General features: G+C 43.1%; 2 protein-coding genes across 3 annotated transcripts; both read right to left on the bottom strand.

The window, feature by feature from the left end:
• Window positions 1-159: 159 nt before the first annotated feature.
• On the bottom strand, window positions 160-18,019 carry klhl3 (kelch-like family member 3). Of its 2 annotated transcripts, none has more exons than XM_037077410.1 (15): window positions 17,915-18,019; window positions 15,003-15,161; window positions 14,524-14,630; window positions 14,260-14,381; window positions 10,578-10,740; window positions 10,127-10,236; window positions 7,994-8,110; window positions 3,384-3,533; window positions 3,167-3,284; window positions 2,856-3,053; window positions 2,627-2,728; window positions 2,416-2,544; window positions 1,988-2,128; window positions 1,594-1,737; window positions 160-1,479 (listed from the first exon to the last, which is right to left on the bottom strand). In XM_037077410.1, exons 1-15 carry the CDS (start codon window positions 17,962-17,964, stop codon window positions 1,451-1,453), a joined length of 1,839 nt encoding a protein of 612 aa, XP_036933305.1. In that variant the 5' UTR covers window positions 17,965-18,019; the 3' UTR covers window positions 160-1,450. The 2 variants fall into 2 exon arrangements, with proteins under 2 accessions (XP_036933305.1, XP_036933307.1); XM_037077412.1 differs by having other exon boundaries at window positions 15,003-15,137; window positions 17,915-18,015.
• Window positions 18,020-20,098: 2,079 nt separating this feature from the next.
• On the bottom strand, window positions 20,099-21,881 carry LOC119007006 (heterogeneous nuclear ribonucleoprotein A0-like). The gene has a single exon (XM_037076262.1). The coding sequence runs from the start codon at window positions 21,734-21,736 to the stop codon at window positions 20,810-20,812; it is 927 nt and encodes a 308-aa protein (XP_036932157.1). The 5' UTR covers window positions 21,737-21,881; the 3' UTR covers window positions 20,099-20,809.
• Window positions 21,882-24,651: the final 2,770 nt, after the last annotated feature.

The raw sequence follows: 24,651 nt of genomic DNA, 5'->3' as shown, positions 1-24,651 counted from the left end.
TTTCATCACGACAGCCGGTCGTTAACTCCGTCATCCTGGAGGGTTGCAGGCAGAAGTGAAAGGCTGGCTGAGGACACGGTCGTTAAAACAGCTTCTGTTAATCTCTTCTCGTCAAAGCTATGGCACCAGTCAGTCAACAACATGACTACACCTAAAACACACCCACCTTCATCTGAGTCAGTGTGAGAGGAACACAAGGCCGACAAAATGAAACGAGAACTTCACTTTGATATCAATAAATGCTGAATGTGATCGTTATTGTCCCAAAACAATAAATAGAAAATCTTAAAACTGCATCTTTTACATCATCAGTTTACAGCTGAGTTTTCCTACAGTGCATGTTGACACTCAAACTAACATTTCCTCATTTCAGTTTGTCACGAAGAGACGAAAACACCACGTGACTCCAGCATGATCATCCTAACTGGCACTTTTTTTTTTTTTTATCCTTACAATTTCGGATGAACTTAATTGGCCTTTCTCGTGGAGCGTTTAAATGCTCCGACGAGTACGATCAGAAATGGAGACGGAGAGCCGAGCGGCCGTCTGTCTCAGCGATACAGTTCGATCAGTCAGAGAGACGGGCAGACGTCCGGGCGGCCGATCGGCGCGTCAGAACAGCGAGCCGGCCGGTCCGGGTCGGTCAGTGCAAGTGATCAGTGCATCAGTAGTGTGTCGACGACAGAATCGAGTCCTGCCGCGTCGACTCGGATCGACCAGCCTGGGTTTAAAGTCACAGCAGTGGTTTTTAAGCAGTTTTTAACCTTTTTTTAAAAACAATCTCAAAAATATTAAATAGCGTTATTTGCATATAAGATGTTTTGTACATTCTTTAAATTATCTCGCAGCGCTCTCGGTCCCGGTTGAGAACAAATACACTCTGCAACCAGGCGACCGCTGATACACCTCAGCTCTCTGGACCAGCTGACAGTCGGCACAGGAAACAAACAACCTGCCTCATTTCTTAAAAACACGCTGAGCAAATAAGCCAATTTATAGTCTGGGGAACTGTGGCAAGTATCAGAATTAAAAAAAAACAAAAAAACAAAAAAAAGGCTCCCAGGTTTGACACAGTTCATTCAGTCACTCCGTGTCGGGTTCTTTCCCGAGTCCATCAGCGTCTCAGTGAGTCTCATGTGAGCTGATACAGCCACAGATTATCTGCTTGGCCTTTGAAAAAAACAAAACATCTCACCAAGACAAAGTTCTTGCAGGCCCACCGTCGTGTGGATATCGTTTCTTTTCCAGTGCAACAGCGTCCCTCAAAGTCAGGGTCTCACTAACGGAAATGTTTCGGACAAAAAGCCTCCTCCCTTCATTACTAAGACAGCCGAGGACTGAGGGCGTCCCGTCCAGATGGCGTTACTTCTCAGTTTGCCTGTCGGGCGTCAGCGTGAGTCTCTGTGGGATGGGTCGCCGACGCAGAGCCGATGCTGCTGGAAGCTTCCGGTCATAATGGCTTGTCAATCACTGCGACTCCTGTAGGAGTGAGAAAACGAAGGACTGAGTGAGGGAAACGGACACATGGACAGGTAAACTGTTATTTCTCTGTGAGACGCAGGAGTGTCGTCTGAGCTCTGTCGTCAGATTTACCAGCGTAGCTGCGTCCATTGCTCATGTTGGTGGGAATGAGGCTCCACTTGTCTGTGGCTGGGTTGTAAAACTCTACGGAGGAGAGATTACAGGAGCCGTCGTCGCCTCCGATCACGTACAGCAGCCCGTTAATGGCACAGACACCTGCAGGAGAGAGTCGTACACGTTTAACAACCAGGACAAATCAATATATACGTGTTCACAGTAAGTTTTATGGTAATGGAACGCATGGAAATACATAATTATGTGTTTATTGGAACAAAGTGACGCCAGAACTCTTTAAAATCACAAATTTTGCGATTTCTATCATTTCCAGTTAATAATCAACCTATGTACAAAAAACTGGCTGATGGACAGTGTGTGTGTGTGTGTGTGTGTGTGTGTGTTATCTGACCTGCGTTTCGTCGGCACATGTTCATGTCACAGACGAGTCTCCAGGCGTTGGTCTGCGGGTCGTACACCTCAACACTTTTCCTCACCAGAGGACCGTCGTGTCCGCCTGCTGCATACAGCTGACCGCCCAACACGCCCACGCCTACACACGAGAGAATAAAAAGAAAAACTTTGTAGGAAAGAGTGCGGCACTATTCTTTATATCATTTACATCTCACTGCAATCAATAATAGAAATAACAGCTGTTCTTTCTTGTGTTTTTGTTCGGACAATTGCAGAGAAAGTCCACCAGGTGGTGCTGTTGCTCCAGACGAAAAATACTGAACAACTATTACACAGTTTCTGTGTATCATGCATGTAGAAATGTGTGTGTGTGTGTGTGTGTGTGTGTGTGTGTGTGTGTGTGTGTGTGTGTGTGTGTGTGTGTACCTGCTCCGCTGCGCCGTGTGCTCATGTCAGCTACGTAGCACCACTGATCACTGACGGGGTCGTACTCCTCCACTGTGCTGAGACACTGACGAGACGCTCCATCGTAGCCTCCCACTGCATACAGCTTACCTGCAGACACACCTGGTCGTCAGCACAGGTGACGTTTGAATATTGGCTCATGATGTCACACAAACACACACTTCTGTCTTACCATCGACCACCCCGACACCCACACTGCTGCGCCGCGTGTTCATGGAGGCTACATACATCCACTCGTTGGTTTTATAGTTGTAGGCCTCCACCGTCGACAAACCTGAAGCAGAGAGAGACAGAAGGAAAAACAGAGACAAACAAGTTAGACAACTGAAGAGACGAGCCCTGTGTGTGTGTGTGTGTGTGTGTGTGTGTGTGTGTGTGTGTGTGTGTGTGTGTGTGTGTACCTATACTTCCGTTGAAGCCTCCGACAGCATACAGTAAATCTGCCAGCACTGCAGCTCCCAGCGTGCTGCGTCTCTCCTGCATGCTCGCCACCGCGCTCCACTGGTCTCTCACGCCGTCGTACACGTCCACCGTTCGCTCCCGCAGCGAACTGTTGAAACCTCCGACTGCGTACACACGGCCTGCCATGGAAACCACACCTGGACACACACACACACACACACACACGGGAGGAAAACCACAACATTATTGGACCAAAGTACACAGACTGGAGATAAAGAGTTTCACATTAACACATGAAACACAGGCTGACCTGCTCGGCAGCGTCTTGAAGGCAGGTCGGCTACTTGGTACCATCGATCGTCCTGGAAGTCGTAACACTCCACGCTACGAATCGCTTTGGGAGCCTGACCGCCGACCACGATCATCACCTGCACACAGTCAGTTTTATCAGTTACAATACACTGTATACTTTGTACAACATAACGTTTTTACTCAGGACTCTCATGTGGAGGTGTGTGTTTCTGTACTTTAGGGATGCTGATGGGGGTTCGCGGTCGGGTCCTGTCCGTCTTGATGAGGTGTCGCTGGTCGGCTGGCAGCAGGTGATACTTCATCGCTTCTATTAGAAAATCCTTACAGGTGTTGTTGTTCTTTATCAAGGCCTCTTCCTCGACAATCTGAAACAGGGAACACATTTCATGTTTCATTTTGCTTTTATCCACTTCAAACATTCACAGAACAAATGTAAAGCTGGTCTTAACTCTAAATACAGACACTTTTTCACAAGGAAAGAAATAACTTCATGTTTAAGAAGAGTTTGATGATTTAGAATTTGCTGTAGCAGTCTCACAAAGTTTATTACGTTTATCCTCACTCAACGTTTTCCAAAAATCACACAATTCATTTGGATATTACACCTGCTGCTGACAGTGGCAGAATAAGAGCCCACAGATGTAAATCAGACTGTTGATACGTCTGAACAGCTTCATATATGTCGACTTCTCATAGGTGATTAAATCATTCAGAAACTTTGGAGTGACATTATTTTTTTTAATATTTTTTCACATACACAGATAAATACTGATAAACTAGGTGTCAACACATAATTAATAACATCTCTCCCGACTGCCAAATTTGATGGCGCATCACTTTGGAAAGTCAATGTGAATTTTAAGAAAGAGACAATAAAGGGCCTTTTCACAGTTTATTGAAAATGCTGTGTTCAAAACCAAACATACATGTTGCTGAATGTGAATTCAGATTAAATTACTGGAATAATACAAAGTTTGAGCAACATCTGGCAACACATTCTTCATTCTGACTGTCTGTCAAGAGCTGAAACAAGACAACACTGTGTCAATTATGGGATTTTAATAGTTAAAGAGAGCGTTTCCTTTGGGATGAACAGAGTTTCATGTCTCTCATCTTGTAGAGGATCATCCTAACCAGGATGCCAGGCTTCAAAACAGTTTCTGTCCGGCTGAATGCAGAGGTAGACTTCACGTTTTGCACTTCAAAGGCGTTTTATAGCGGTTTTTCCGATGTAATTTGCAATATACGCAGGACTTGGACACAGAGGCGGCCTTCATCCTCATGCCAAGACACTGACACATGGACAACACTAGCTTTCTTCACAGGGGTTTTCTGTGTCACGCCGCACAGCTGTGCAATGAGCTCCTCCATGAAAGCCTTCTGGGTCATGCTGTCCTGTTTCATGAGCTCTTTGTGGAGAATGTAGGCGTTAGTGGCAGAGATGTCCAAGAAGTGAAGGAAGAGCCTCCTGTACCACTTCATTCATTTGTGTTGTGTTGTGTAATTCTGAATGAGCTGGTTCGACGACTCCAAACCTCCCATGTGCTTGTGGTACTCATTCACCGGAGCGGGACATGGGAAGGGCTGTCCATGCTTCACTCTTCCCTGCACTATATATTCAGAGTAGCTGCGTGGATGGTGGAGCAGACACACACCACTTGTGAGTTCACCCACTTGACAAAGAGAAGAGGACCGTCCCGTATCCAGCGGTACGTTCCTCTGGGTGACGTCTTCGTCAGTGCGTTGACAGCACTGCGTGGACAGTCACTCCTGGAATCTCTGCATGTTCCACAAGCACCAAACTCAGAGGCCAAACTTTGGGCTCGTAAAGAAACTGTCCATGTGCACATGATACCCAGACCCCAAATCCCTTCTGTCAATCAGTGACATGACCGAGTCGTAAGAGAGGCCACGGCCTGTGGAGAAGTTGTTCTTCCCAGTGTACACTGAGAAGTCTACGGTGTACCTGTTACTGGAGTCTGTGAGCACAAACAACTTGAAGCAACATTTAGTTGGAGTGTCCCTGATGGTCCCGTTCCTCCTACTATGTCCTTTGCAAGGCACCATACGTTCAACCACCACAAGACTTCTGCTGGGATGGTAGAATGGCCTACAGGCTTTCTGGATGGTCTCCATGAGAGGTTTGACCCTGAAAAGTCTGTCACGCTCCGAGGTTCCCGTCTTGGTATCATTTATTGTGTCCTCATCTGGGTCACTCATGTGCACGTTCCGGGACAGGGCCTCGTATCTGTCTCTTGACATCACCTGTGACGGGAAAGGGATGGTAAAGATGCTGTTTTCACGCCAGAAGGCCGCTGTGTTTTTCAGCCTGACTGTGCTCAAGTAGATTTTCAATCCAATGTAGCTGTAAAATTCAGCAACTCCCGCATCTGTCCAGCTGGCCGTGCTCCTGGCAGCTTGCTTGTTGGTGTTGCGACAGAGAGTCTAGAGGAGAGCGGCCGTCCTCGCTGCTCAGCTTCACTCCAGGTTTCCTCGCTGGGAGAAACTTTAATGGCGTTGGAGCGACATCGTCATCACTCTCTGTCTTCCATGACAGCTGCTGCTGAGCAGGCTGACGCCGAGCTTTCGTCCTCGCAGGTGAAATGTTCTCCACGTTTCTGTAAAACAATGAATGATGTGTTCAAGTACTTTTTGAAGTAACATGACATACTTACATTTATTTTATGATTTTATTCAAACATTTGACAAAACAGCTAGTAGCTCCTGTGCTAACAGTGTCAACACTAACACTCCCCTGGTGCTCAGAGCTCCCAGGATGGACCGCTACCTGCACGGCTAACAGCGCTAACTGCTACAGTTAGCAGCAGTATGCAGTTACTCTGGTGATATGCTGCCCCATATTTGTTTTGACTATGAACCTGACAGGCGACCAGTTCTGAAGCTTTGCACCTTTAAAGTATCAGACATTAAACGTACTGCAAAAAAATGGTAAATGTAAATCATTTAATTATCGTCTTATTCCTGATAATTTTGGTTCTGTTACAGCATATAATCTGTAAAGTAATCTATAACTTAAGTTACAAAGGAAATGTAGGTAAGTAAAAATTATATTTGCCTTCAAAACATAGTGGTGTGAAAGTAAAGAGCAGCTGAACACGGAAATAGTCCAGTAGCTGTCAATTATACTGCAACACCTTACTTGAGTAATCGTACTTAGTTACATTCCATCACAGTCAAATAAATACTTTTTGAAACTTAAAAAAAAAAAAAAAAAAAGTCAGATGAACATTTTGACTTTTGTTTGGTTTTGTGTAAATGTACCTGACACAATAAAATGAATCACATTAACAGGTATTATAACATTTACACAAACTGACACCGGCTGCCTGTAGCTCACTGTGCTGGTTTCTAATAAACACGACATGATTCACTCATTTTTAACTTCACGTTGCTTCAGCAGAAGCTGATTTAAGGCAGGACTTTAAACTACTAAAAGCGACATAATGTACGGAAGTAAAATAATTCACTTACACATCACAAACTTTCTCCTCATCAGAGTCGAGTTGGAGCCGAAAATGGCAGCTCTCCTCCTCCTCCTCCTCCTCCTCCTCCTCCTCCTCCTCCTCCTCCTCCTCCTCCTCCTCCTCCTCCTCCTCCTCCTCCTCCTCCTCCTCCTCCTCATGGTCGCTCGCGTCCAGAAACAGTCTCACGTCTTCGGCAGTGAATAAACTCCTGCGCACCATTTTTTAGCGCAATGAAACATCACAACATTTCCTTCTGTGAGCTGCAGCCGAGATCCAGCGCCGCAACAAGCGAACTCTGATTACCATGGGAACGATCGCGACGTGATTGGTCCGATACCCGGAAGTAGCGCATCTCCGTTTCCCCCGAACGGCGGGTAGAGATTTTTATTTTTTTGCCAGCTGTGTTTTCGACACAGCTTCACGCCCACTTTTACCAATTAACGTATCGAGGAAAAAATAAAAAAAATAAAATAAATAAAAAGATATAATACAATTATAGTAAAATGATTAGTGTAGTAAAAATATGGTGTAAATAAATAAATAAATATAAGTTTAATAAAAAAGAGTAAAAGGACATAGAGTGGGTCATGCAGTATATGGAAAGTCGCTGGTTCAATTCCTTGAGCGAGTTACTGAGCTCAAAAGTGCTCATGGAATCTCTCATAGCAGCCTCTGTCGTCAGTGTTACTGGCGGAAGTGTTTTACAGTGTTTGAGCAGTCAGTAGACTGGAAGAACACTATAGAAATGTAAATTCATTTACCATTTTACCATAATATTTAGCTGAGATACTGATATTATTCATACTGATCAAGTTAAACCTGCACAGAACTTCTGTCTCCACCTGTGACAGTTTCTTTGCCATGAGCTCGACATAGTTGCTGTACACTGATGGTGTTATTTTAAAAAAAATCTGCTTATTAAAGAAAGTCAGTTGTAACCTTGTTACTGAAGTGAATGTAACACAGAGGTGGTGGCAACAATAATGTAAAGTAACAGGGAATTATTTCCCAGCTCACAGAAGAAAATATAAACTACATCACTTCAGCTTCACTTCAGGAACTGTGGCGCACTGCAACTTTATTTCTTCTTACTTTTTAAAAGACCAACATTTAACACAAGAATATTGTTGCTGAACTCCATATCAGGATGAAACAGGTATACAACCAGACTTTCTGTTGAAACTTACATCTAGATATCCTGTGATCTGGACTACTGAGGATACTGATTACTCTCACAACATTCAGGACTCAACTTTGTTCCTTGACTTGTAACATGTCGCAGATTAAAAAAAAAGATTAAGTGAAAACTTTGAGACAGTGGAGTGAATAAAGTATTTTACCTGCACCAGGTAGTCTCTGGACAGCAGTGGAAGTCTTACATACTCCATCAGTTTGGGCATGTACTCCAGACGAGCCGGCTTATCGTGCTTGATCCAGGAGATCATGGCCTCAAACACCTGAAACACAGAGAGCAGAGTTAGACTGCAGTGAAAACACGACAGGATAAAGAGGGAATTACAACAAGAGTGCAGATGAGGAGTGAACTGCTAAAACGGACAGTGTGTGTAAAAAAATGATTTGTATATTGGTAAAAGATGTGTTTCACACTTCAGCAAAACTTTCTTACCATCACCAAAAATTCCACGGTGGGAGAAGCTCAAAGAGAGCTCTCTCTTTGAGCTTCTCCCACCTTGGATGATCTGACACGCCTCACAATTCAGACAATCTGGCTCACTGATGTGTGAATTGCGTCGTAGAAAGCGGTAGACACTGCGTTCTTTCACAGTGAAATACAAATATCGATTGCTCCCAGCAGGGTGTAACGATTAACAAAGTGGGCAGACCTTTGCTCTGCATGTTTTCCCATCTAAAAACTACTTTAAACTCCTTGATTAACACACTCGATCGTCTCCTGTCGGCCTGTGGAAAAGCTCCACTCAGGCAAACGAGGGACCGAGTGCCCCTCCTGTTGTGCACAAAGGGGACGACGACGATGGCAGCCGGAGGAAAGAGGACGAATACTCAACGAGTCTGACTGGAAACCTTCTAACAACACACGTTACTTACACTGCAGATTAATACACGTGTTCACAATGCAGCAAAATGCCACAATAATAAAACAGTGTTCACTTATAATGTAGTTAGATTAAGAACAATGCAGTCTTGATCTTCTGTGTGTGTTTACTGATACGAATTCTTCCATCGCTGCTGAATTTCAAGCGTAGCGTCGCCTCATGCTGAGTCCACACAAAACTGTAGACCTACAATAATAACCTGTCACTTCAGAATCCAGAGGGGAAACATCAGGACATTGTGTCAGCTATGATGTGCTCGCTTGGCAGAAAAAAGAAAATCGCATGTGTGCAAAAACCAGTTTCACCGTCACTGGCAGCTGCAGCTAAATAAAATCCAACATGAACAACATGATCACAGTTACATCAGCTGATTAAATAAAGAGCTATCCACTGTTCAAAAGTAAAACAGATATAAAAAACAGAAATAAGTACTTTTCATTCTCCTTTTTTAAAACTATACTTCTACTCATAATCAAGTCTATGTGTTTGAGGTAGTAACGTATTTTTCACTATGCTTCATTTGCCATTCATTCCTTCATTTCTGCTTTAAGGCGAGGACCGACTGTAGAAGGAAATAACACCACAGTGTGATGATGACGGAGCAAACGGCAGAACAAGAGGAAGCTTTCAGCGACAATCTCCGGCCACATCTGGCTGCACTGTTTGTACCAAAATCGATCCGAGACGACAGAAACATGAGGCGCCTCCAGAAAAACACTGAGATCTCTGCTTTTAGTCTCTTCTGACCTCTGCGAACACACTGAAGAAAAACTGCACGTACTGTAGATGAAAATGTAACTCGCTATTGAACTATGTTGCCAACATTAATTCCATAACTGCATTTAATTAAGCGGGTTGTATTCTGAGGGAGTAATCACAATTTTAATTACGTACAGACTTTCAGTACTCTACCCACGACCACTACAAGGTCACTGATTGTTTCCCCAGATGCTTTTATAGACGATATGACTTCACAGTGATGACAGCTCCCTCTGTGTCTCTGTCTGACCGAAGCAGCAGCCACTCTGACTGTTGCTGCTCTGACAGCAGGACGACACACAGATGCTCCCTCAGACGCTTCCTGTTGACTGGATTACAGCCGACAGACACTTCATCAAGTGGAGTACGTCTGATGTCAAGCTGAGCTAATCAGACACGGCGAGTATGACGAGGATACGTGTCCTTAATACAGCTGTGGATACTTCTCAGCTCACACTCGACATCTTAAGCTCTTTCCCTTCCTGGAAGTGCTCATGTTTTATTTTGTGTTCGTTTAAAACCCACGAAACCTTTTCACTAACAAAGACAGACAACTACTGCTTTTATTAAAGCACTGAATAGTGTGTGTGTGTGTGTGTGTGTGTGTGTGTGTGTGTGGTATGTGTTGTGCTGTCTGACCTTCTCCTCTGTGGACACGGTGAGTTTGTCACTGGAGATGAGGCTGCACACCTGCTGCAGAGAAAGGCCCAGGAACTCCTCTCCCTGCACCACCTCACTGAAATGCTGCTCTGAGTGGCACAAACACAAAGCAACAGCTAAATATTTCACCCAATAAGCTCTGTGACATAAAAAACACTGAGTCAAATATGTCCTGATGGCCTTTCCGACATCTGACACCATCACACTGTAACAGTAGGACGACTGCTGCATTTCTCCACAAAGCTGAGCATTTTTTTTTCAGGGCTGGTCAAACTGACGGTTACATAAAAGTACCATCGTCCTACCACACCCCACGCACACACACACACACACGCACGCACACACACACACACACACACACACACACACACACACACACACTTTGGCAAAGATGAGTCACGATCCGTGGTGTGAACACGGAGAAGCTTACCAGCATATGCGTGGGCCTGGTTGAGGAGCTGCGTGCATGTGTGCAGGTCAGCGAAGGCTCTGATGCCCAGACAGTTGGTGGGGTGGAGCTGAGACTGCAGGAACTCACAACACACCTGACGAACGTCCATCAGCTGCAGGAGACTGGCGGCCGGCAGCAGAACCTACAGCGACGACACACACGGGGTCGATTTACAGTGGATGTTAAAGGTGGAAGGAGCTAACGATAACATGACATGGTAGAACACTTTGCCAAAGACTTGGGAACACGAGGTAGTTTGACATCAGTGTGTGAAAGTGTTCAGTGTCGGTCAGTTAGTTTGTTAAATAATGAGCCATGAACTCAACCAACCAGCCAAACAGTCAACAAGCTTGCTGACAAGCTCATCTGGTCTGTAAGGCCAGCGGAATGTTTCAAACTAAATCAATGTTTGTCTGCACCGAGAAACAAAGCCCTGGATTTGGCTTTAATCTCGGCACTGCGTTATTGGCTGAACGAGCAGATTTGTTGCAATTTACATGCAGCTTTGTTCGTTTACAAGATTCCAGAATCACCATCATCTGCATTTGCACAGTAATGTAGGTCATCGTGGGGGGGGTAGCTTCACTGCTGCATCTTCTTCACTCCTCCATGTTGCCTTTACATTTGTCAAATAAACAGACTTGGAATCACAGACACACTGATGTGCAGTCAAACAACAACCAACCATCTTCAATGTGTCAGCAAGAGCAAGAGAAAATTAGTCATTCTGAGACTGTGATAGGATCACTGGGACATCATCATCATCATCATCATCATCATCCTGAGAAGACACTGATGTCTTACTTCTACGTTTATCTTTCATGACATTTTGTTAAAAGCGCTGAGATGTCTGGTTCTGTCACTGCTGCTCAGCCTTGCAGCCATAATCCAGCTCTGCTTTACAGCAAGTCAGTGAGCTGTCAATGACACACAAATCCAGAGAAGCCGATTTGAGTAACAGATCGCAGAGTTTAAGGTCTGATCAGTAGTTTATAATACAGTCTAGATTTTACAACTCTGCCAAGTTATTAAGACAATAATCATTTTATGGTCACCACAATCATAAAGTAAACAACAGAAATACAGCCAACATGTTCGACTTGTGGACGAGGACGTCACGTTGTGAAGCGGCAAAAGTTGAGATACATTTGACTTTTTTGCAGGATAATCTTTAATCTGGTTTCCCTTTGCTTCATCATCCTCATATTCACAAATAGACTGGTCTTAGTGAAGGGAATGACAGGGCCGGGAGTTCCTACTGTGTTGAAAGCAAGACGCTAACACAGAAACTTAAAGCTGCAACAAGGAAGTTCTTGTATTGTTGATTCTGGCAGCCTCTGTGGTAAAACACTGTAAGAGCACCAACCAGCTCGTGTCCTGAGATCTTGATTTTCAGACGATCTTGTTTTATTAACCACAGCGATTCACAGGATGTCTGAGGACAAACTAACACATCTATATAGTAACTGTATCTGTAGTTCTAGTGCTTCTTTCCTCCAGCTGTGAAGCTCCATGAGTCGTCCTCAGCACTCCATCATCAAACATCTGAACTCGTCTGACTTGGTGACGGACATGAAGGTTACTATAACAACCGAGCAGAACCCGCCCGTCTCCTCACTCGAGGTCTTGTTTGCTTATGTAGGTCACGCGGAGGCATCAGTATTAAATTGAGGCTGTTTCATAACCAGTTAAGAACTTCTTGTAGTATATTTATCTGGGTCAGTGACACAGTCTGTCTGCCTCACACTCACTCACCCATCCTGAGTGGGTATTGTCAGAGTCTCCACTGTTTTCTGTGCACAGCTGCCCTGAAGTCTCGAGCCTCCTGAAAGGGAACATCAGGTCCACTGAAACGCTGCTCACGGCAGATGTGACGCCCGAACACACACACAGGACTGACGGCAGCACCGACAACACGTGTGTTGTTCAGAGAATTCGTGGGTGAAGGCAAACTTTTAACCAAACAGGAGCCAGTCATTTGAAAACACACACACACACACACACACACGTTACACAATCCAGAGTGAGCCAATCAGACAGGCCCGCTGCTAACAGTGGGAGGATTTCCTGCCTCTCTCCATGCACACTTCCTGTGCTAATAATCAGAGGAAGCATCCTGCCTGCAGCTTTATCCCGCTGCATTTGTTCAACCCAGCGCCAGAGCCGTGCAGCGACCAAGAGTTAATGCCACCGAGATAAACGAGACCTCGACCCAGTCAGTGTTTTCACTCTCAGAACCGGCTCTCACATCTCTTGTAATCAATCATCTGATCGGACAGCAGGTTCATTCTGGACGCCCGGAAAGTTAAATCAAAGAGTTAAAGTGATCAGGTCATTGATTGATAATTTAAAAAGGTACATTTTTGAAATCTGTTTTATCAACCAATCTGTTTTTCTTCATCTGATCTCAGATATAAACTTTGTTCAACTTTATTCATACATGTTTTTGTATTTTAATATCTCTACATCCGTAACGTTTGGCTGCTTTTTGCACTTTTGGTGAGACGTTAAACTGCATTTTGCCCTGCAATGACAATACAATCTAATCCAATCAAATCAAATAATCCCTTGTCATGAGACCAAAAGGTGAAACTGAATATGTTCTTTATAAATAATAATAAATAATATAATAATAAAAGTCTGTCTCCTCTGCACAGCCGGTGAAAACAAAGATTTTTGTCAGATCCATCTAACAATGTTCAATAACAGCATGTTTGGTTGTTAGTCTGAATTTTCCAAATAAAAGCCGAACACAGAAGAAGGTCGAGTCAGCTGTAAGAAAAGTTTCCTTCTCTACAACGAGGAAGTTTAAACACTGTCTGGCAAAAACTGTGAGCTCGGCTATTTTCACTGAGAGCAGCAGCGCGTCCTTCATTTAATAATCTTAACTGGGATGAAAATGAACAGAGCTGGTCTGCAGGCAGCTACATGTTTACAGCCAAGAGGTCTCAAAGGACACGAAACACACGAAAATTATTATTTTTACCAAACTAAAACTAACACTTGATGTTTTCAAATAGAAACTACAGTTGGACACAAAGTGAAACCCGCCGTAACAGAAGAAAAAAGAAAAAGAAAACAACGTGTAAAAACAGGAAAACACTTTTTCACTCCCTTTGTGCTCGCGGCCCGCGTTCATCAACACTCTCTAACCGGTCCCTGCAGGACGTCGCAGGATTTTTTGGGGTATTTCTGAAGCTTAAAATTACAGATTTCACAGCAGCTTCTCTGAAAACAAAACAGTGTTTTTTAAGTGTTTTTTTTAAGCCTTCAAAATGAGGGAGGAAGTGAAAACTGCAAAAAAAAAAAGTGTTTTCTATCTCCGATTTCCTCGCACATGCAGTGTGATACTTATAATAAAGCACATCGTGTTTCATCATTTCATTGGGACTTTTTATCCCTGCACTATTTCCACTAGTGATGTGCTACAACAAACCTTCTTACTGATACGATACTGATGCCTTTTTGCTGCCGTAGTTTGAGTTTTTCTGCACTTCTGTCAGACAAGCAGGGAAACACCTTGAGCAAATTTTAAGCAGCGTCATGTCTGCACTGCCTGGATGAAATGTCAACCTTCTGCAGAATTCGCGGAGAATGGCTGGTTGATTTTTGCGTGAGTGAGCTTATCAGACAGAACAGGTGAACGACTGGTCGCTCTCACCTGTACGTTGTCCTCCGTGACCTCGATCTCAGCCGTGTAGATGTAGTCGACCAGCTTTCTCAGAGTCTGTCCGTCCACCTCTCTGATCTCCACCTGATGGGCCTTGCTCTCACTCATATCACCTGCAAACACACACAGTTAAGCACATTTCAGTACATGCACCTAAATATGACACCAAGCAAACACAAGTGCATGTGTGTGTGTGTGTGTGTGTGTGTGTGTGTGTGTGTGTGTGTGTGTGTGTGTGTGTGTGTGTGTGTGTACCTGTGAACATGGCACAGAAGTAAGGGCTACAGGACGCCAGCACCACCCTGTGAGCTGGCACCTCCACGCTGCCTGCCACCAGCTGGACGTCACACAGCATCTTTTTACTGAAGCACGAGGAACAACAGAGAGTGAGAGAAAGGTGATAACTCCTCTCCTGTTTATCTCAGTGTGATAGATGATGTGTAAAAATAAACGTTCCCACAGGATCCAGGGAGAGGGGGCATCGCTACAGCGTGGACACATCGGCTGCCAGCAAATGTGCCAATTAAGGTGTTTAAGATTTGACTTTTGTATTATATGAAGTTAATGCAGTGGGAGATAACAAGCTTTTAGCTTTAATGTATTTTTATCCTTGATGGTTTAAATGCATGTTTGTGATTGTGGTAAATAAATCCATCAGTCTACCACAGTGTCACGTTCAGTACATTTCACGTGTTGTTTTCCTGTTTTTCAAAGTGAAAGTGTCGGCGTCGCACCTCCTGAGGTCGTTCATCAGCTGGAAAGCCTTCCTCATGTGCGTCTGGTTGAAGGTGTGCATCCCTCCATTCACCGTGTCCTCCTCTGAGTCCGTGGCACAGGCGGGACGTGTCGAGGCCGGTGTGGCCACCAGACTGGTAAGACATGAGAGGCAGTGTCTGGATGATTGGAGATAGACGATGACCTGACAGTTAGAGCGCTCATCTCGTGGGTTATGACAGGAGGATGAGACAGGGACGTAACACCGGACACTAGCGGTGAAATGGATGGAACTGATACTTGTTCTGCTGCTGCTGTCAGTATTGTGCTACACCACAGAAAAGGCTCTTCAGTTAGAGTCCAGTCTGTTTTGGTGATTCCCCAGTGGGCAGCTGTGAGCGGCTCTCTCTGAGCACGCCTCGCTGTTTGCCAGTATCGGCTATTTTAGAATCCTTGTATGACGCCACTGACCCATCCTCGCTCAATAATCCTCGCTTCTTCATGGTAATCTGCTCTGGTTGCCATGGAACTCAGATGCTGTTGCAGGACTGTGGAATTTTAATACATTTTTAAAATGAATTCCAGTCACGTACACGATTATAAACATGGCATCAGGTCGTCACACCTGCGTCGCTTGGCTCATTTCTAGGACAGCAACTAACAATTATCTTTATTATCCATTAATCTGGTGATTATTTTGTGGAGTCATCAATTAATTCCCAGAACCAGAGGTGATGTTTTTGTGCTGCCTTGTGTTGTTAAATAACACGCAGTGATATTTAGTTTGCCATCGAACGAGACAAAGAAAAAACAGCAGATATTAATATTTGAGATGAGGAACTTCAGGGAATCCTTCCTTAAATATTACTTAAACAATTTGGTGATCATCAAAATCGCTGCAGATTAATTTTCTGCTTATACTTGGGTTATACATTTGTGCTGGAGCAAAACTGAAATGATTCTGGATAAATTAAAAACACTCTCTCTCAAAAGGTTCACTAATACAAAGAGGACGAAGCAGCAACAGCAATAAATTCTCCAAGTGGCAAATAAAATACCTGTTGAAAAGACACTCGTACACCTGCTGCATTAAACTAATGGACGCCAATCTCCCAACGTTGTAATTGCACTTAATAACCATTCAAGCTCGTCTATGAGATCGAGGATCTCTGTTGTGTTGAAGATAATGGCTCGACGGTTTTCCTTCACCCACATCCTTCGATCAGATCTGAAGTGATGAGGACTTAAAGGACCGAGCAGCTGACAAATTCTTCTGATGGTCAACAAATACGACGAAAAGACCAAAAACAAAAGTCGGTCCGTCCCTTACTTTGAACCTTCTCGTTCACCCATTTGTCACTTGTTAAATAATCTAAATCTGGCAGCAAATATATGATTTATTAAAGGATAAATGCAGTAAAAGTGATTTTTCTGTCAGATTGCTGATAAAATAAACTCATTTTCTACATGTGCTACTTTGGCTCTGATGCAGCTTCCTCTCACACAACGTCCGCCTACAACACCAGCTGACGGCAACACGTCACAATTAATAGCCTATAAACACTTAATAATCTGAATCTAGTCACTGAATTTATAAATATAGAGCAGCAGAAAATAGAATACTATTTAATTAAAATTGTTCTTAAATACATTGTACTTCTGGTTATTCCAGATTTTTAGTTTTTCCTGCAAATTAATATCAGTCTCACATATCAGTTTTCACTCTCACGGCATTTCAGGGCCAATACCAATTATTAGAGATCAATATCGGTCACCCACGTCACTCTCAGTCGTAGGTTGCTGCACATGAGGTAAATCAGTGAGTGTTTTCTGCAACAACATGATGTTTGTTGGACTGAGCAGAAATAAACTATAGTAAAGAAGACGTGTGGACAACTATGGTCTTCTACAAGTGAAATAAGCTGCATCAGGAAAAAAATAATTTATTAGTTAAGATTTCCATGGAAATGTAAAACCAAAAGAAAAACAGAAGTCTTATCTTTTACGCCGTACACAAGGAAAAGAGGAGAAACAACAATATTTCCTGTTACCCAAATGTTTCCTAATCCAGACTGACCACATGGAAGAAAGCTTTCAGTTTTGTCCAAGTCATAGAAAATCAAATGGAAACAGAATCTGTAGCAGCTTGTAGAGTCAGTTTTACCTGCAGCTGCTAACCTCAGGTGAGCTGCACTGACCTCAGAGCAGGTGGCAGGAGGTAAACACAACACACGACACCACCAATACTGATGGAACATCAACTTAATGTGCGATGTTTCACACTGTTAGTCAGAAACAGGTGACAGTGTACAGAGCTGTTCCTTATCTGGACTCTAATAATGTCTCAACTCAAACACAATGAGAGAAATGATGCTGCAGTCTCAGGATTACTGTTAGTTCAGGACACAAATCCGTTAACTAAGACTCAGTGACCATCATGACTGAGGCTGCTCGCAGAGATCTCGTCCTTTCTGATCCTCATTTCATAAAGAAATCAGTAGAAAAATGTTTGTTTTGAGTTTGTTGCGCGTCAAGTTGGAGAGCTGGCTAGCTGTTAGCATTGCTAATCATTTAACTTCAATGCTAACCTAAGCCGATAATGGCAGCCGTTACCTGCCATAAATCACCGAAATGAAAACCACCACAGTCTGCGTGTTGTCCAGAGACTTGAGGACAGTTTCCGCATGTCATCGTCTTAAACTTTGATCGGCAACTCAACCGCATCAGCTGGGCAGCCGTTGATGCTAGCTAACTTACCGAAGCTAACTAGTCAACAAGGCTAGCTCGAGTTCGTGCGGCTAGAAGAAGACACTGTCCGTGTGGGATCCATGGCCGAGTGGATCGTGTGAGGCTACATGTTATTCAGCAGATGTAGAAGCAGCGTGAATCACAGTCTTACAAAATTTAATCCCCTAACGCGGAGCCAACTCACCCCAACGACACACCGTCCATCCTCCCGGAGTCCGACACCACGGCAGGCATGAGCGCCGAGCAGCCGCGCACAGATGGTGTATAACCAGGAGGAATCACTCCGGCTGAAAAAAAAAAAGCGCAGCAGACTCGTTTACTGCATGGAATAGATTTATAGTTCATTTGTTCAGAGGAATATATAAATTAAACTAATAAATATATACATAAAGTGTCCACACGTTCTTAACTCATATTAATCATAACAGAAAAATAAAGAAACAATCTCTCTGTTTTCATGACTGAATAAACAAACTGATCTTAAAGGAAAACACAACTCCATTCAGTTTTACTTTGTTGACATGTGGCGGACCCTGCCACCTTTCCAGCTTCAAACAGCATTCTGGGGACCTTGTTTTCCTTTGAGAAAAGCTTGTATATATTATCAATATATGAAGTTTATATTATAAATCTTTTTTTCCAAAACCATGTAGTGCCCCTTTAAATTTCGCTGCATCTGATGGTTAACCAGCTGATTATTTTTCAGATTAATCACTTGGTCTATAGAATATCTAACAAAAGTTATGATTTTTATTTTCCACACCCACAGTTTGTCACTTGTGATGTGCGACACCAAACTTGTTTAATGAGCCCATACAGATGCTTTTAGTTGCTATTTTCATGAATACTGACACCAGTCAGTTCTTGAATTATCTAATTATTCCACTGAAAGGTCATAAAATAGATGACATGACACAGACACTTCCAGACATTCACGATGAATTCATTTTCTAAAGCAAATGAGTTCAATTCTATTTAAAAGATTAGTTTTTTTAAAGAAATTCCATAATTAAAATATGAAACATGGCCAACTTGAAGGTCACAGCCTGCATTACAGTGATTCGTCTAGTGAAGATGGTGCGTTTTGCAGCAGACAATCGAGGAATTTCTTTAATGTTCCACCATAATGTTTAAAACAGATTACACTGACTTTCATGCAGAACAGTCGGTGTGTGAAAATGAAGTGTCCTGAATTCAAATTCAAACAGAGTAGTTGCAGATTGATTGTCAAGCTGGTTAATTATTTCCTCTCTACAATTATATTGTGACTTGTGACTAGGAAAGTGTGGAATTTTACCACTGAACTAAAACTAAATGAAGGGCTAGAAGCTCTTTGAATAATTATCATTGCATTCTCTGATTTTATACAAAAATAAAATGTCTGTTCACAGTTTTAGTTCAGTTTGTTGTCTAAGCATTTCTCTAAGATTTAAAGACTCAGTTTCACAAGTCATACAGATCAGAGACGCATCTGGAGACATCGGACTCTTCAGAGGATGCTGTTTTAAGGCTTTTTCACGTCTTGTGTACAGAACTTCATCTTGTTATTGATTAGGTAAGTGTATGTCTGAGTATGTAGCTGTTTCAAATGATCAGAATATGCAACAAATGCACAGAGGTTTCCATTTGATAAAGACCTGCTTTTTAGCGCTGGCTGTTCTTCTCATACTTAGAAACTGGGTCAGAGTGAGAGCTCATCCTTTTCTTGGCCAATCATCTCTGATCTCAGTGAATCTTCTGTTTTCCACAAACAAAATCAGTTCTAACAAAACCAACATCCCCCAAAATATCCTGCATGCACTGCAATTCTGATGCTATAAATGTAATCCATGACCTGTAGTTAAACATCCCAACAGCCAAAACAATGTTTGAGATGACATGACACACAGGGAGAGAGGTGATTAAGACTGAACCTGACAGTGTTTAAGATTAAAATCCTGGATTGTAAGTCTATTTAGATCATAACATTGCTTGCATTCAACTAATAATGATTTTAAAAAAGTGAGGTTTTTGAGTATTTGTTGAATTAATGGTTTTCTTACACAAATCACCTGCAAATTAGTCAGGGATATTTTAGTGTTTCACTTATTTATTCTGATGCATCCGAATTTTATTTTGTGAATATTATTAGGTCTCAAAGATTACACTCTCTGGCCTTTAACTGCAGCCAAACCCCAAACTCTGATCAGAGCACCATGCACACAATCAGGTTTCTGCACCAAGTAAATATTTCCCGGTATAAAATGGCCGATGAACTGGAAATACAGGAATATTTATGCGACACTCCCTCCTGCTGGCAGCTCCATGAACTCGAAATTCTGATTAAAAATGTAAAAAACACGATCTGAAGTAAGACTGCGAGATTAGATGGATTTTCAAAACATTAAAAACTTTAATAAAAGCAGAATAAACATAGGGGGTGAACTGAACACACGGATTTCCAAACACTTTTAATCCAAACAAAAAGCCTGTAATGGGACGGGAAGAGTGGAAAAGGTCATTTACAACTGACAAAAAAAAAAAGTCCGTGACATTTCTCAATTAAAAAATACTTTGTCACGTGTGTTTTTAAGATCAAGAAACTCAAGCAATCGAGTCCCATGCTGCCCGACACTGCCACCAACTTTTTACTTAAAACCCTGAGTTCATGATGCAAAAATAACAGACACATCTGGCTGGTTTGCAAGACAAACAAACTCATCTCTGAGCTGAGAAGCAGTGACTGACAGAAAGATTACGCCTCTTTTACATATAAATGGTTCAAAGCAAGTCTTTCCAAAACATAAACAAAAGAAGAAAAAAAAAAGTACAATTCAATAATTCACCATTCGTAGTAGTAAAGTACATAATGTGTGGAATAAGAGGACAGATGGGGTGTCCGGGTGGAGGAGGGAGCCAGGATCCAGAGGACAGTCTCATTCATTCATTCATTTGTGGGTGATGGGCGCTGCTCCCTTTAACTGACCCCTCACCCCAACTGGGCTTGTGTTGTTGTGTTATGTTGTGTTGTGTGTGTGTAAATTCAAGTTCGTTGTAATCAGAATTGTCCCCATGAACATCTCAAAAACTAAAGGAGCCATTAATAGCCACCGCCATAACCTCCGCCTCCCCTGCCGTAGCCGCCGCCGCCTCCACCGCCTCCTCTGTTGTAGGGAGCCCCGCTCCTGTAGGAGTAGTTGCCCCCCTTCATTGCACCATAACTGGAGTGCTGCTGTCCGTACCCGTCCCCAAAGTCACCATTACTGTACCCACCCCCCATCTGGTTGTCGTAATCTTCGTATCCACCATATCCGCCGCCGTATCCTCCGCCACCGCCGCCGTTGTTGTAACCCCCGCCATAGCCTCCTCCGTAGCCGCCGCCTCCTCCGTAACCGCCGCCGTAGCCTCCTCCGTAGCCACCGCCGCCTCCTCTTCCGCCGCCATAGTTATTCATCCCTCTTCCCCGACCTCTTCCTCCCCGGCCGCCGGTGGACATCTCCTGCTTGGTGAGAGCTTTCTTCACCTCCACCTTGTTGCCGTTGATGGTGTGGAACCGGGTGAGCGCAGCTTTGGTGGCGGAGTCGTTGTCCTCGAAGAAGACAAAGCCGAAGCCTCTCTTCCTGCCCGTCTGCTTGTCAGAGATGATCTCGGCCTTCTCCACCACGCCGAACTGGGAGAAGTACTCGGTCAGGTTCTCCGCCTCGACGTGGTCTTTCACACCGCCGACGAATATCTTCTTTACGTTAGCGAGGATGTCCGGGTTGTTAGCGTCCTCCCGCGATATGGCCCTCTTCAGTTCCACGTCGTGGCCTTCGACGACATGTGGGTTAGCCGCCATTGCTGCGTCGGCCTCCTCCGGCGTTGAGTAAGTGATGAAGCCGAAACAGCGGGAACGTCCGAGTTGCTGGTTCATGACCACGACGCAGTCACTGAGCGTGCCGAACTGCTCGAAGTGCTTGCGGACCCCATCTTCTGTGGTCAACACGTTCAGCCCCCCGACAAAAAGCTTGGTCAGTGTAGTCGACATGACCGTATTTCTTCTGAGGATGGTATGCAGAGAGACCGTCCTTCTTCTTCAATGGACTACGTCAGGGCGGGCCGTTTGACTTACTTGCTTTCGTAAGACGTATTAGTCGCTGATTGGTCATCTTGAAAAATCCGTTAACCTCATTGGCTGGCGGGCGAATCACGTTGTTGTTGCCTTCAAGTGGTGTCGGAAATCCTATGTTCAATTGCTGGAGAAGAAAGGGAAACGTGGATTTCAACCTTCATGGTCCATCGTTTTGTTTTGGTACAGAAAAAAAACATCCCATTAATAAATCAAAGTCCCGATCAATCCCCCTATTTTTTCATCATGTAACCACACATCCAGCTTCAAAGTATAGGTAATCACGCGACAACCACGCGGTTTTAACCGTAAAGCACGTATGTTCTTCAAATACATCAGAAATCTGCATTTTATCAGATTGCCATTTTGAATAAAATAACAGGTGAATACAGATAACGAAATGTTGTAAGTGCAGACTTATCTGAGAGTATCCAAACAAATGCAACAATATAAAAGGGAGTAAACACAACCAATGGTAGTGGTGCCAAATTTAAATTCTTCCATCTCATGTAAGTGTTTAATGTGTTGCTACCATGTGGCCATGACCATGGCTAGTCTTCAAATCTTGTGCTCATTGTTTGAGTTTTGCTTGTCATCTCAAATCTGTGTTTCTACATTTAAGTTAACTTATTTACCCCAATATAAGAAGTCACAAATTTGCCCCAAGAAGCTTCTCAGATGAGGAGGAACTTCACAAAACCCCTTTCACAAGAAAAACAAACATGGCAGACACTTTAGAGCAATGCCACAATGTTACCACAATTCCCTCTACAGCCATTTCGTAATTACTATCATTGTAAGAGAACTGGTTATACTGGTTACCAAGGACCAACACAGATTTGTGTTGTTTTCTCTGGTGAATGGTGCTAAATCGACCAAAATAATCGTTATGCCTCTGTCTGTAAAATCATCCCGTCTCTCAGTAGTTTTGGTTGACTGAAGACTGTCTGGTCTGAAACTTGTCTCAGCCACTTTCTCACAGGCTGCTCCAATATTCAGATATTCAAGGTGCTCCTCCACCCTTGTACCAAAGAATCTCTGGGTCATTAATGCATGTTGCAACATGACAAGGTTTTGTGCCAGAACTGACTGTACTTTAACAGACATGTCCGCGGTCAGTTATGCAATTATTAAACTGGGTTGTTTTTTTTGTCATCTGTATTAAATTTTAGGACAATGCATGATATAAGAATCCTAAGTAGTTGGTTTAGTCACACAGAATTAATAAGTGAAAACTCAACAGCAAAATTTTAAAAGCCACAATACTTGTGCCATACACGTTAACCTATGGAAACGATGTCTTATTCAGTTGTAAATGTGAGCCACACACAGAGGTGAGAGCTTTTACTGAAGTAACCTTATAAATTTTGTGGTTTTAGTCAAGAGGAACACTGACATTACTACAGCCCAGCCTGCCACATACACCACCGGCAAAAAAAATCAAGACCTGAAAATGTACGCCAATCAGAAGCCTTTGTATAGCGCCAGCCTGGTTGAATGAAACACGTATTCTTCAATCTTTGTCTTCTCCGACTCTGCAAACCTTATTTCCAACAGAATGGAAATTATCAGTGTGTCCATCGGTTCACAACCTTATTCCAACCCCTTCATGACAGGTATCACCAAAACAGACATAAATAAGTAACATAAGTCTCTTGGTTTATAAAAATATATAAATTTATTGTAGATTCATAAAAATCATGATAACAGATGTTTCCATTTCCTATGGGATGGTCACAAATCATCAAGCACCGTTATCCTATGGGGGTAAGAGAACAAAAGTAAAGTTTACACTCCCGCCACCCCGTCGAGCTTCATGTAATCACACAATACTCGCGTCACACCAGCCTCCTGAATCATCACAGTACATCAGACAGAATTTAGAAATAGAAAAACACTCTCCTCCATTTTATAAAGAGAGGGATTACTCATGTAATACCCCTTTGTTTTAATCTTTGACTTCCAGACAATTCCAGACATCAGGTGTACATTACAATACCTGCGTTCCAAGTTTAAACTGCCAAACATTGTTTGCTCGGGTGTCTCATTTCATTCCAGCACTGATCGTAACTCCTTTATTTTATTGGTATATTTAAAGAATGCAGTAAATTAACACCCACGCCGAGTTATCATACAGACCTCAGCAACAATGATGCATTTTCTTTTAGGCACCGATTAGAAGTTTGTTTTGTGGACTTGACAAACTAAATTCTATATAGACCTGAATATTTCCCTCAAGCCGGTGTTTACTGCGCTGCCATTAGCTTCTGATATTTATATGTGAAACCGTGATTTAGTTCTGAGACCAAGCTGCTTATTTGCACCCAAAGAGGCTGTTCAATGCAAATTTTCAGTTTTTAGTACTCAAATCAAGCCTGTGGCCAATCTCTTCATTAAAATGAAAATTCTTTAAGGAAAATGCATCACCCTTCAAAACTGGTCCACACAACAGTGCTGTAATATAACAGATCAGTTGTGATTAATTCTGCAGTTTTCACCATGTATCATTAATTTACACACACTAATCAAGCAGCTGCAACACCTGAAGAGGTCTTGTTATGTCAAGTGCTGTTGAAGTAGGCATCTAGAAGGTGACTTGCTGCTCAAGTAGGTGTAACTGACATTTGTGGTGTGAGCTTGTGACTTTCCATCACTGCCCCTTGTCTGCAGACAAATGCTCATCAACACAAGTGTATAATAAAGGATAAGAGCATTCTTCATTATTCTACTCATGATGGAAATCCAAACATTTCTGGAGCCTCAGAAAAAACTTGCAGCATTCTCCTAAATACTGATGTAGTTGTAGATGTGATTTGAAAAGAATTTAAAATTGT

Source organism: Acanthopagrus latus, chromosome 18 (assembly GCF_904848185.1).
Source record: "Acanthopagrus latus isolate v.2019 chromosome 18, fAcaLat1.1, whole genome shotgun sequence".
NCBI lineage: Eukaryota > Metazoa > Chordata > Actinopteri > Spariformes > Sparidae > Acanthopagrus > Acanthopagrus latus.
This window is presented reverse-complemented; position numbering and strand designations above follow the sequence as displayed.